We start from the raw sequence: 14,039 nt of genomic DNA on the forward strand, positions 1-14,039 counted from the left end.
AATACAGAATTTAAGAGGTTATATCCACTTGTGAGTCTTAAAACATATATACATATGTTTAAAAAAATTGACCGAATATTTTAAGTTGATCCAGCAAAAAGTTTTGGAGATATGAAAGTAGTCAATCAATCAAGACTAATTGATAAACGAGGAATGCACCGCAACCATAGGTCTGTTGTACCCTCTGCTGAATCACAAAGACCCACATAGCCCTTGATAAAGTTCAATATTCTGCCTGGTGCTAGTGAAGCGATGTGATCCCTATTTGGAAACATGGATGCAAGGGCTTTAAACCTGCGTTTGAAGACTGCTATGCAGTCAATAAGCAAGTGTTCTGGAGTGTCAGGCTTTCTGTCGCAGAACTGGTAATTTACGCAAAAAGCTAGGCCTTTGTTGTATAAATGTTTCTTTAGCTTTCAGTGGCCAGTGTAAAATACGACCAATCTTTACGGTCTCCAAAAAAAACACGGCGGTATTTAAAACCTGTGAAGACTGTATCCCTGACTGTATATAGAGAGCTTGGTTCTACGACCGCTGCTCTGATTCTCTCCGACGTTTTTGAAACACTTCTAAGATTTTTTTTTTATAGTTTTTCTAGACTTGTTGTTTTCGGAGTCGGTGAGGAAAATTTCATCAAAACGACTGGTAATATCAAAAGAATATTTTTGATGATAATTTCGATTTTTTTGATCACTTTGAAATAAAAATTAAAAAAAAAAAAAAAAAAAAATAAAAAATTAAAAAAATAAAAATTAAAAAAAAAATCTAAAAATTAAAAAAATAAGAATGATTAAAAATTAAAAAAAAAAAAATAAAATTAAAATAAACAGGCATCATTGTGAAAAAATTAAAAATTAAATAAAAAAAAAAAAAATAAAAATAAAACAACTTTTTTTCGGAAGCTACCATTTTTGTGAAAAAGTCATTTCTTATATTTTACTAAAATTATAACAATGTTTTTTTGGGAGATTCTCCTGGAGACCGGCTACGGGCTGCCTCCAAACCAAAAAAATTAAAAAACCGGTTTTCCTGACAAGTGGATATAACGATTTGAATCGCTTTCCCAAAATTTCAGCTATAATAATAGCTTTGATCACAGTATATCTGAGAGATTATCAAAGTTATAAAAAAAAGGACAAGGACGAGTATATTTCAAGGTTGTTAGAAATATTAAGGATTTTTTTAGGAATCACATGTCTTTATCTTCACCTCTACCTCAAAAGATAATAGTTAAGATTTTAAGCTTCTCGCAAACTGAGCGTTCGAAAAAAAAACTAAAAAAAATATATATGTATATAAATATATTAAAAAACTATTTTATCTAAAAAAATATTTATTTATACTTATGTATATGTATATGTATTTCAAAAATCCATTTATTTTTAAGTAAATGACCGGAAACAATGAAAACTTTTCGCTTATATATTTTCAAAAATAAGTTTTCAAAATTTAAACAATAACTTGAAAGGACAAACGCTCAAAATAACAAATGGAAATGCCAAAATTGCGTAGAAGTGATAATTTATGCGCGCTGAGCGGTGGCATTGCGCGGACGGGGGCGTGCCATAGTTGGCGCTGTCGCGCGCCTATCACTTTCACCAAATCCTTAAAAAAGACATAAAATAAAAATACATTTTAACGGCGAAAAAAAACATAGATGAAAAATTAATTTACATATATACTTAGCTACGCATGTATGTATGTATTTGCCGACAAATCGCACACACACAAACATAAAGAATAGAAAATGTGAAGCAATGCGTTTCGAAAATAAATCAACACATAAAACATATGACAATAAAAAATTTCATAATAACAAAATAATATCAAGAAATACTTTAAGTCCAATAGGCACAAAACCACCGGCATACAGGGTGGTTCAAATACCAGTTGCTATGTTAACTTTAGTTTTGGGAGAAAATAGTCTCTCGAAAATCGAAATCTGATTACAGTTATAGTAACAGGAATATATTTACGTATTTCATTAAAGAAAAGATTTAGGACATAAAATTTCTTCAGCTCGACTTAAGTAAATACTAGAGCTTTTGTTGTAATACAGAAAACTTAGATTAGACTCAGTTTGGTTAGAGCACGCGTCGAAGATAAATATCAAAAAAAGAGAAAATACGCCATATTTTCCTTCGATAAGGTCGAAAACGCAAACCAGGCGGCTGAAAATGTGAATATTGTTATTGTGTTTAACGACCTTCTGGATGAACGGAACTTGAATTGGGCGATCAATTCTCATCAGCGTCTTCTCCTACTTACTAAAAACTCTAGAGAGACTGATTGACTGTTACATAAGGGGGCGGTTTCCGAGGAACCTTTTATCAGGAGCGCAACATGCTTATTGTAAAGGCAAGTCAGTGGATACTGCCCTGCATACTATCATGTCATGGCTTGAGGAAACCATTAGACGTAAGGAATTTGCTGCTGGGACCTTCCTTGCTTTATAGAGAGCTTTCAATAATGACCTGCCGGAAGCAGTAGTAACTGCTTTGGACGGTTTAGGGGTTGAATCAAACCTCAAACACCAAAATTTCAGTCTTCTGTGCGACAGAATGATCGAAACGGAATGGGGAACGCACGTGCTCGACGAAATGTAAGTACTTCTCTCTACTCTTCTATGGATCCTGGTCGCTAAAGACCTGCTCAAAAAACTTGAAAATCGTGGCTGCAGGGTGATTGCCTATGCAGACGATGGAGCGTTTATGGTTAAAGCAAAGTTCCTGAACACCGTTTACGAATTGACGCAGGGGTATCTCAGCGTCGTAAATAATTGCGCAGTCGTAAACGGTCTCGCCATCAACCCAAATAAAACCGAGATGGTTTTATTCACCAGAAGATACAAGACCACAGCGGCATGAAAGGCATCCATACATTGGAACCATCGAAAGCAGTGAAATATCTAGGGCTCATTCTGCAAAGAAAGCTTTCATAGAAATTGAATATCGAAGAGAGCCATTGGCTAAAGGTGGGGTCTCTCATCGAAAGTGGTCCTCTGCCTCTTTGATACCATAGTCAAGCCCATTTTGTTCTATGGAGTTTTTATGTGGTGGAGGGCTCTAGAAAAGACCACACTTGCAAAGAAACTCGAAAGCCATACTGCACATATTGCCCGTGGACATCGTTGAAAGGTGTATGGCTGCGAAAGCTGCTATCAGACTCAGAGAGACTGGGTTATTAAAAGAACACGGGTCTGAACACTCGGAAATCCTCACTTGCTTTGACTTCATACTAGATCACTTGGATCACGGAGTCGCCAAACCGCACTCTGGCGGATTCTTCTCAACCCTCATACCAGCAAGGGAGTTGTGGGTGAGAAGAAGCCGTTGGAGTAGAGGGGCAGTGAGCTTCTCCTCGGTTGGGTTAAAGCTTGGGGGGAAGGTTGGTGGAGAGATCTACTGTTGGGAGCTCTCTGTCAACTGCAGTTTCAGACTTTCTGCCTTTCAGACTTCCTTTGCGGTGTCTTCTAGGCCATTAAGGTAGCAGTAGATTTACTGTTCTGGAGTGTAGCCTCTTTCAGAGAAGTAATCATCCACTCAGATAGCAGAGCGGCGATACTAGCCTTGAACTCATCATGCATTTCGACCACCCTTTCCTTACACACATACATACTTGTCATTTGCAATATACACGTTTATATATGTATGTGTTTAATACATGAATATCAAACAAGAATAACATAACTTTATTCTGGCTGATTTTCCGTACAGCCGATCGACCGTTACGAGCAGCACAGCGAGCGATCGATTTTTGAAGAGGCGTTCTGTGGAATTTCGGACGTCAGTCAAATACCAATCTGACGTCATTAGACATAATATTTTCGTATTTATTTTTTTCTCACATACGGCTATTAATATTTATTTTTCAAAATTTCTTCACCCTACATTATGTATTCAATGCTTCGGTCTGTTTTTTTTTTTTTAATTTACTTTCGCGATCTGTGTTAGCTTTTGAATTGTGGCAAAACATAAAAATATAGTAAGGCCAAAAAATGCGGGCGCAACTGAGTTTACACTCGGATTTTTCAATAGGAGCGCTTTTTTGAAATTCTTTATTCCTGTAAAAGTACATTCGATGCCATTATGTATGGAACTCGATTCCTTTCGCTTGGCCACCACGAGTACGCTTGCAGAAGTCCAGACGCTGAACCCAATATTCGACGGTTTTCAAGCATAAATTGGCCGATATTGCTGCAATTTCACGTTCGATATTCGTATAAAGTATATCAATCGGCACTGCCTTGTTGGCATAGACTATAGACTTGACGCAGCCCCACAAGTAATAGTCTAACGGCGTCAAAACGCACGACCGAGGGGCCAATTGGCGGTGCCATTTCGCGAGATAACTCGTCTACCAAACTTGGTTTTCAATAAATCGATTGTGACATTCCCTGTGTGGCGCTGTCCTATTGAAACCACATATTGTCCAAGTCTACATATATCAACCAATTCGGGCCAAAAGTATTTGGTTATCATTGCGCGGCATCGATGCCCATTCACAGTAACGTGCCGGTCTTGATCATCACGGAAGAAGGACGGGCCAATGACACCCCCGGGCCACAATGACGTCACAGAGATGCCCAACGCTTGAGAACGACGTGTGAGAGTCTGATTTGGGTCTTAAACAGGACTTAAAAAAAAACAAAACAAATGGTTTTTTCGGCAAAATCAATTTATTTTATTCAAAATAGTCTCCTTCTGCTTCAATACAGCTTTTTGCACGGTCCAAAAGCATGTCAAACGACTGTTTTAACTCGTTGGCTGGTGTGGCCGCCAATATGCCGGTGCAAGCCTTTTGAATGGCCTCTACGTCTGCACAATGCTTTCCTTTCATGGGCAAATACATTTTTCCGAAAAGGAAGAAGTCGAACGGTGCCATATCAGGTGAATACGGGGAGTGGTTAATGGTTAAAATGTGATTTTTGGTCAAATAATCGTCCTTCGAATGTTGGATTCTGAGCAACCGTGGATTCTGAAAAAACCGTGCACACACCTTTCGTAAGCCTAAATGTGCGGTCAAAATGCGATAAATCGATGTTTCAATTCCATTTACATAAATTTCAATGATGATTTCGGCTGAGTTTTGATGAATTCACCCACAGTTTTGATTGGCCCACATGTTGATCGTCATTTATGTCCTCACGATAGGCAATCATCGCCATAAACTTATTTCATCAATTGAAAAGTTTCGGTAAAAGTTTTATCAATTTTAAACAAAATTTAATGTTGGCTCTTTGTTCGAAGCTCATTTTCGCACCGATAACACAAACATACTGACACTTAAAACGGAATAACTTCACTTCCAATCGATGAAATGTCATGAAATTCTCACTGGACAATAGATAAAGATAGCAGATTCTAACGCACCACTCGACATATAGATGCCCACCAGGGGGCGCTAGATTCAAAAATTCCTGTTTACTTTGGAATGCACCTTGTATGTCTTCTCGCCGAATACTCGAATCAATTTTTAAAGTAAATTTCCGGAATAGCCTTCAATGCGCGTAGCGCTTAACGTTTAATGTCTTCAATTGACTTAAAACGGTTTCCACGGAACGGACATTTGAGCTTGCTGAACAGCCAAAAGTCACACGGAGCTAAATCAGGCGAATACGGTGATTGCGGTACGATATTGGTTGAAAAGTTTGCGAAAAACTCACAAAGAATCAATGCAGTGCGTAACGGTATATGGTCTAAAACCAGGAGTTGTCGACCCATAATTCCGGCCTCTTTTTACGAATAGTGCTTTCACTTTTAGGCCAAAATGATATTTCTAAATGGATTTCACTGATCCTTACGATATTCCGACGATGCCGCTAAGATCTCTGACTGTTAATCGTCGATTTTCAAGCACCAATACCTTTATTTTATTGACGTGTTGAACATCAGTTGATGTTGATGGCCATCTTGGACGTGGTTTGTCCTCTTTCCAACAAGATTAAACGTTTCGACACCAGAAATTCGATTCCGCACACAAAATTTAATGGGACCTCGTGCGAAATTTAAATCAAAATGTCTTACTATTTTTTGCCCACAAAGTCTTACTATTTTCTTTTGTCCATCCGTATTTCTATATGATATACTAAAAACCGTTAGTTGCAGTGAGCTATCGCGACGTTTTACCACTGGAATAAAAGTACGTACGTATGTACTTTTCTACATATATTTTTGGGTAGATATGTTTGTATGTATAGTGTGTGTTGTGAAAGGAAATCATTGTATGGTAGACAAGTGTGGGAAATCATTAGGAGGGGCAAAGGCCGGCGGCGCCGCATAATATATGTTTGCACATTAACAAAAATATACTGGCGAGTTGACATACATATGTATATATGAAGAATACACATATGTATATGTACATATATATGTATGTATGTACATATGTGTACTGAAAATATTGTTATTTGTGCTCTAATATTTCCTTTTTATATGCCGTCTGGTAGAATGTCAAGGCATCAGGCGGATTTAACATGATTCCTTTGAAATTATGGAGGCGATGGAACAAAACAAATACTATATATGCAGTATATATACATGTTAATGAGAGCTACAATAGGCAGTGGTGAAATTATAAGTTGAAAGTGTGCTTATTGCAAGTTTTTTATGGAAATTTTTATAATTTTTTTTTGGAAACATCAAAATATGTATAACAAAAATGCTATGTAAAGCCAAAACGTTTTGAATAAAAGCTAAAGTAAAAGAAAGTTTACACCACACAATAAAATTCTCAAGTAAATATCACCAAACTATTATAATATTTTTTTCTTGCGAAGGAACTGATTTTTGATCATATAAATATTTTGCAATTTTTTACGACTTTTCTTCGCGACATTGTGCTTTTACTGTTTTAAAAATTAAAAATCCATTTTATGCCTCATTCACAGTAGAATTATGCTAGAAATTGTTATAAAGATCTACAAAAATATTTTTGTAAGAAAAAAAAATTTATTAGAAAATCTTAAAAATAAAATAAAAATATATGAAAAAAAAATTGTTTTACAAAAATTAAAAAATTTAAAAAAATTAAAAAAGTTTTTTATTATAAAAAATTAAAAAAAAAAATTAAAAAAAAATATAAAAAAAATATGAAAAATATGTGAAATAATAAAAAATAAAAAAAAAATTTAAAAAAATATATATTTAAAATAAAAAAAAAAAAAATAAAAAATTTATTATAAAAAATAAAAAAAAAAATATTTAAAAATTTATTAAAAAAAATAAAAAATGTATAAAAGTAAATATACATTAAAAAATTATTAAAAAAAAATTAAATATTAAATAAATTATTGGGAAAAAAATAAAATAAAAAATATTTTTTTTATGGAAAAATACTTTCATAAGGGGTTATGTCGGTATATGATTTTCCAAAAATCAACATTTTTAGACTTAAAGTATACTGTAGACCCCAAAACATTATTCAATTGGTGAATGGTGAAAAATATTTTTTTTCCGTCCATTCCGTTGTAGTGTCGACGAAGCGTGTACCTAACCATGTAAAATTTTGAAGGCATTTTCTTCGAACTGTCGTTCGTATTCACTGGAAATATAACCAAAACTCTTCGGTAAAGAAATTTAAGAGTCTTGCCATTTTCCAAAAATTTATGTAAAGCTTAAAATGTTGGTCCCTTACTAGCAAGTCTTGTGTGTATTAAGATCTCAGGGAATATTAAGTTTGCGCGAAGCTGAGCCGATTAAGCCATGTCTGTCTGTATATATACGAATAAGACCCTCTGTTTTAGAGATAGCGATCTAAAATTTTACACACGTCCTTTTATCACCAAGAAGCCGCTCGTTTGTTGGATTGGCATAGCTGTCATACAAACAGAAGGATCAATATCAAGTGCTTGAATGGAAAACTTTTTAATTTTACAAGATATTTTCGTCAAATTTGGCAAGGGGCATGGAGGCAATAATGCTATCTCCGAAAAAATTGTTTAAATCAAATCAACATAGCATATAGCTGCCATACAAACTGACCAAAGTTTTTGTAAAGGATTTTTGTAAATATGAAGGGTAGCGGAAGTTAACGGTTTTTTCCTTTTTTTTGTTTCAGATAGCGTAACTGCCTAGAACCACCGTCGCCTGTTGGAGCACTTCTTGAAAAAGTTGATTTTGAACATAGGCTTTTTTGAAGGAAATGAGCGTGATAACTTAAGTTAATTGACTATTTTTTATTAAGACTTGAGCATTTATAAAACCTAATTTAAATTTTCCGAATACTATTAAAATAATTACTTACATATAATCACATAAATACATATTTGTACATTAATATTGCTGTGCGATAAGAACATTGCTTATTTTTAAAGCAGTTAAGGCACGAGCCATTTAATTTTGCGTATGTCTGAATATAGTTTTTCAGTTTTTCATATGTATGTAAAATATAAATTAACCTATGTATGTATGTACATATGTACATACAGCAATGTACTGCAGTCTTCAAAAAAAATAGTAAATATTTTTTAAATTTTTGAAAACAATATACATATACATATGTACATATGTACATATACATATATATTTCATGATATGTATATAGAAAGCTTTAAGAAAAATGTATTCGGTGTGGATTAATAATTAATTTCATATTTTCCTAATATATTTCCTGCTGTTCATCTAGAAATCGGTTCAGCACATAAAGTTGTGTCAAAATCTGGAAATATTTCACCGTCTTTATTTTTTGTGCATTGCAAGAGTTTAAAATGTTCAGCTGCACCTGAACTTAGCTCATTCTGCCTGCTAAATATGCGTATTATATGATAATTTGAAGTAGTATAACAAATACAGAAACACCGTTCAATATCATTAATTTATTGGCTTAGTACAACAAATACAAAAACACCGTTCAATATCATTAATTCTGTCGAGACATACGTTAAACATTGAATTTGCAGAGCAAGCCCCATGCATTAGTGCCTTCTAATATGTATGTATGTATGTATTTATGTAGTTAATAGTGCTTGTCGCATTATCGATTCTGAGAATTTTTCTTATCACAAAACTTTTACAAACATTATTATCTACATATATGTACATACATATGTACATACATATGTATATATTTGTATAAAAATATGCATATTTATGAGTGTGTGAATGTAAATCAGCTGATAACAGTTGTTTGTTTCTAGTTGTTAGTTTGTTTGTTTTTTATATTTTTATTATTTTTGTTCTTTTAGATAACAGTAAAGCCAAAAACAATTTACCTTTTGTTTGTACCCACAAATGCATATATACATACATCCAAGCATATGTACATATGTGTATATAGATACCTAAATATATTTAAATATATAGGCAGGTTTAAATATGTACACACGTATAACAATTATAATAAACATGGAATAGTGAAAGTGTTGTCTTGCGCTAATTGCAGTGAATCGTAGATACGCTATCATTAAGTGACATGCTAGAGATTACTGGCGCCAAATGCACAACATTACAGGTATGGGACGCGAGTGGCAGCAATTACTTTAACATTTAAGGAATTTTTTTCCCAGAATTCTACAAATACATATGTAAGTATGTATTTAAATAATTATTATACATCAGCTTCTTGCTTTAATATTTTTGTAAATTGACTCATATAATTTCATACTTATTTGACTGATCACCATATACTTATCGTCTGTATAACGAGAATAAGTCTATTAAATTTTTTAAGTGTTTGCAGACAGTACCTACTAAGAAAAGCCCTAACTTTTCTAAAGTTATGCCATAATCTGTAATGCAAATACTGAGAAAGCGATAAAAATTTGGCGCAGCTGCCATTGGTTTAGTGAACCTTTCTTCACATTGCTTATAAACATATATACATATGTACATATACACAAACGAACTCACTCACTGTGTAAAAAAAAAAACAATATTATAAAAGCCAACGAAATAAGAACTAACAAAGGAATTAAGTGCATACAAATATATGTATGTATAATTACGAAGAATGCTACAGCCCTAACTCGTTTGAAGAAATCCCGCATGGAGTTTGATATTTTATATTATTTTTTATAAATGTGTGACGACAAGAATTCCATTTCTTTTTTCAAATTCTAATAAGAATAAAATTTTCATTGTATGTATTTGCATACATGTAGTTATGTCAGAATAAAACATCCGCAAAGTTTGCATACAAAATGAAGGAAAATTTGCAATGATAAGAAATAAATTAGGAAGCGATAAGCATTGTAATACTTATCACATTGCGAAAGCGGCAGGATCGGAGAAGGGAGATAAAATATCCGAACGCGCACCTTATCGTTGTCTGTCATTTCCTGTTGCTTTGTTGAATGACGTTGTAAATTATCAAGTATGTAAAGCAGTAATTCAATTTTAAAACAACTTTTTGAGTTATATGAGGACAAAGAATTTAGACTACCACACACCATTAAGCTTATTTATATGTGCAATATATGCACATACTTAAATGATGATATTGATATAACCAAAAAATAGTATATTTTGGTGTTTTGGTGGGTGTATAAATAGGGACCGCCATTATTTTTGATACCAAAATATATGCATTAATACAGTACCATAAACCTGCATGCCTCCCAAATTTTATACAATTCAATTTATTAGTAATTTTGAAATTGTATAAATTCCAAATAACTTACCGCAATATGATTACCGACGTCAGCTGCAAATCTGCAAAAATTATTTGCCGTAATTGCAGATTTTCCAAAAATCTGATTTGCCGTTTTCTGGCTTTTAAGTTTATCAGCACTGTCTGTTGCTTTCACAATTCGCAAATTTATCTGCTTTTTCTGTAATATCGTTCTGTGCGTTTTGTATTAGATTGCTTTATTTTCTTTATGCACTAGTTTTCAGCCATTATTGTACAATAAAATTCATATTCCACTTCAACAGTCCGATAAACTTTATAATATTTAATTTTTATGAATTGTACAATTATTTCGCGAACCGAAATAATATTTCACCAATTGGAAATTAAATGAATAAAGTTTTTATTTTCCCTCTTTTGCTATTCGTCTGTCATCAGGTTTGAGAACGTTTACGTGCTGCGATCATATGACGTTTTTAGTCTCCAAAATTTGGTGTAGACTTGAGATCATTAATGATTAGCAATGGTAGAATCTCAAATTGTATGCGTTATAACAATTAATATTTTTTTAAAGTTAAAATTATATCAATATTTTAATAAACAATTTTATTTATTGAATATGTTAACTCTATTTACTTAACTTGAGAAATATTTACACAATATCTCAATTGTATCATCTATTGTTAATAGGCTTTCACAGCTGTTTTGTATTGACATTTCTTATTATTTTGATTTCTTTAAAGCCAGAGTGATTCAGATTTGTTGAGAAATGGAGGAAAGTAATCATGAAAACGAAATACTTCCAGCATTGTCTTTTAGTCAGGAATCAGTCAACTCGAATTTACAGTCCTCTGAACCAACCAAAATTCAATGTCTCCAGTGCAGTCGTGTTTATCAATTTCCCGCAGACAAAGATGACTATCTCGCACATCTGTTTTTGGAGCACCGATTGGTTATAGCAGATGTGGATGATATTCCATTACTTGAAGAATATTTGATTTATTGGCTTAGAGAATTCACAGGTTAGTTTTATATCTATTTGGAATATCAAATTATGGATGAACTTCAATTGTAGGTCATGAGTTGGAGCAATATTGCACCACAATGCTTTTGGATCAATTGCCAGATGGTACACCTGCGAAAAACGAAAGATATTATTTACTGAGCGATATATTACCAAAAGATTACGAACTGCGCCACAATCTACAGAAAAATCACCTGGAACGTGCCCTCGCTCAGCATCAGTTCGAACTAACAGATCGTAATTTTTCAAAGGAATGTCTCTATTGTCGTGATATTATTACTGGGTTGCGTTCTGAATTTCTGGAGCACTTATTTAATAAACACTTCTTACAATTAGGTAAACCTGAAAATCTGGTTTATATAGATGAGCTACTGGCAAAAGTACAAAGCAATCTTGAAAATTTAGTGTGTCTTTATTGCGAAAAAGTCTTTAAAGATCGATCCACTTTAAAGGAACACATGCGTAAAAAAGCACACAAACGTATCAATCCCAATAATCGGGAATATGATCGTTTCTTCCTGCTAAACTATCGCAATAAAAAGCCACACAATAAACCACCTGTTGGAAAAAGGAAAACTGAACGAAGACGTAAAACACAAGAAGAAACAGTAGCAGAAGTGCGCTCACCCGAATTGGCGACATCACCAGATTTTGAACACCACTTTCCTGTGCGTAGCCAGAGTGATGCAAGTGATTCAGACTGGTCTGATTGGGATGAAGATATGGGAAAGATGTCCCCTTTCAATTGCCTTTATTGTAAACAGAAAGAGGAAAAATTCGAGGTTCTAAAGAAACATATGCTAGCCACACATAACGTAGATTTTGAGTCAGCTCTACTGGGACTGAATTTTTATGAGAAAATCAAAGTTGTTAACTATGTGCGACGACAAATATGTTTGATGCGCTGTGTAACCTGCAATTTGCGTTGTGAAGATGAAGTAAGTATTCTTACATTGTTTCTGCATCAAATTAACAGATGTAAGTTATTTTAGGAAAAATTACTACTTCATATGGAAGCCGAGAAACATTTCGGCTGTGGCACTAAAAAGCAATGGGATAAGCCTGAATATTTCTTTCCCACTTACGAGGATGACAGTCTTCTATGTGTGCTTGATGACAGTCCCAATGACGATATGGATGACGGTGTGGTGCGAATTATATCTGAAGATACAATGGCACAGATAAATAAAGATGCTGAACGACTGTCTTTGGAGAACTTTCCATACGCCTAATTTAGAGTGCTAATATTTATAATAACGAATAATCGACTCAAATGCATATTGTAAAGTATGAACAGATTCAAAATCAAAATAGTGCTTATTGTGTACAACAAACATTTTTTTTTTATTAATATCCCTAGAGTTATTATGCCTACAGCTAATGACAGTTTAAAGCATAATTGCGTTTGCTTAAAGCATTTAATATGCTTATATTGCAGTACCACGTTCCAAATTCTGTTTGATCTCCGCTGTATGTTCACCATAAAAACGATGTAGTTTCTTGTTGAATTTAGAGTTGCGCTCATTAATGAAATCGACATCGGCATCATCATTATAAGTACGTCTACGCGAATATTTCTTTCTACGTTCGATTTGTTGTTCCAGATCTTTGGCCATGTTATCGATTGAAGATTTCTTATCCTTTACTAAACCTTGCAAAATAGTATTCGGTCCACCATAAAATGCTTCGCCTAACTCCTCTTTCTGTTGTTCATATTTGGCCATATCGCGTGGTGGCAGATTCTTAACCAAACGATTGTATTGACGTGCTGTTTGCGCTTCGAATGTAGAAAATCCTAAATCGGGATTCTGTTTACGTTTCTTCTTTTCAATACGCTCAGCGTCGACTGCTGATACTGACAATAACTTTAAGCGGTCATAATCCTTTCCTTGTTGTGTGGCTTCCTCCCGAGCCTTTTCATCTGCTATCAGCCATTCTGCTTGACGCCTACGTGCTTCCCAGTTGTTGGGTAACTTTTTGCGGGCATCCTCAGCAATCACTTCATGATTATTCTGCGTACGTGCCTCCTGTCGCTGCTTGTGCAATTCCCGCAAACGTGCCTTGCGCTCAGCCAGCTTTTCGGCTGCTGTTTTCTCACGAGGTTTCTCTGTTTCCATTCTTGTCGAGTTTTAGATATTTTATATTGTTTGGGTGTATTTCGCAAATATTGATAACTTCACCTTTATATTATCAAGTTAAAACTAATTTTGATCTGTGCGTTGTATTTGCTTATATTTATTCCTAAATAATGTAATCTCTAAAATATTACAACTTGTTTTACGTCGAAGTTTATTTGATGGTTTATTTACTACCTGCTTCTTTGATGAAGTCATTCACAATGAGCTCATTGTGTAGTGTTGACAAGTAACATAAGACGATAATCATTAATCAAACACTTTCTGAAACATTTTAAAAATTTTTCGCTGAAAATTTTTTATGCTCCAACGAT

General features: G+C 33.9%; 3 protein-coding genes across 5 annotated transcripts in view; 1 reads left to right on the forward strand and 2 right to left on the reverse strand.

Annotated features, from left to right (window-relative positions):
- LOC120770854 (formin-J-like) overlaps positions 1-10,934 on the reverse strand; it is a 47,801-nt gene extending 36,867 nt beyond the window's left edge. For all 3 annotated transcript variants that reach the window (XM_040098466.1, XM_040098465.1, XM_040098463.1), the window contains exon 1: positions 10,619-10,934. The gene's annotated coding sequence lies outside the window, so the exon portion shown is untranslated. The remainder of the gene's footprint in view (positions 1-10,618) is intronic.
- Positions 10,935-11,309: 375 nt separating this feature from the next.
- On the forward strand, positions 11,310-12,924 carry LOC120770855 (zinc finger protein 277). The gene is made up of 3 exons (XM_040098468.1): positions 11,310-11,588; positions 11,642-12,528; positions 12,583-12,924. Exons 1-3 carry the CDS (start codon positions 11,336-11,338, stop codon positions 12,820-12,822), a joined length of 1,380 nt encoding a protein of 459 aa, XP_039954402.1. The 5' UTR covers positions 11,310-11,335; the 3' UTR covers positions 12,823-12,924.
- Positions 12,908-13,901, reverse strand: LOC120770856 (pre-mRNA-splicing factor Syf2). The gene has a single exon (XM_040098469.1). The coding sequence runs from the start codon at positions 13,705-13,707 to the stop codon at positions 13,018-13,020; it is 690 nt and encodes a 229-aa protein (XP_039954403.1). The 5' UTR covers positions 13,708-13,901; the 3' UTR covers positions 12,908-13,017.
- Positions 13,902-14,039: the final 138 nt, after the last annotated feature.

The sequence above is a fragment of the Bactrocera tryoni genome, chromosome 3 (genome assembly GCF_016617805.1).
Source record: "Bactrocera tryoni isolate S06 chromosome 3, CSIRO_BtryS06_freeze2, whole genome shotgun sequence".
Classification (NCBI taxonomy): Eukaryota; Metazoa; Arthropoda; class Insecta; order Diptera; family Tephritidae; genus Bactrocera; species Bactrocera tryoni.

What these genes read in the sequence shown, in the direction of transcription:
- LOC120770856 (XM_040098469.1), bottom strand. Translation starts at nt 13,707, where the DNA reads ATGGAAACAGAGAAACCTCGTGAGAAAACAGCAGCCGAAAAGCTGGCT.
- LOC120770855 (XM_040098468.1), top strand. Translation starts at nt 11,336, where the DNA reads ATGGAGGAAAGTAATCATGAAAACGAAATACTTCCAGCATTGTCTTTT. An exon ending in TTGGCTTAGAGAATTCACAG is followed by an intron (nt 11,589 to 11,641) that starts GTTAGTTTTATA and finishes CTTCAATTGTAG; the next exon opens with GTCATGAGTTGGAGCAATAT. An exon ending in ATTTGCGTTGTGAAGATGAA is followed by an intron (nt 12,529 to 12,582) that starts GTAAGTATTCTT and finishes AAGTTATTTTAG; the next exon opens with GAAAAATTACTACTTCATAT.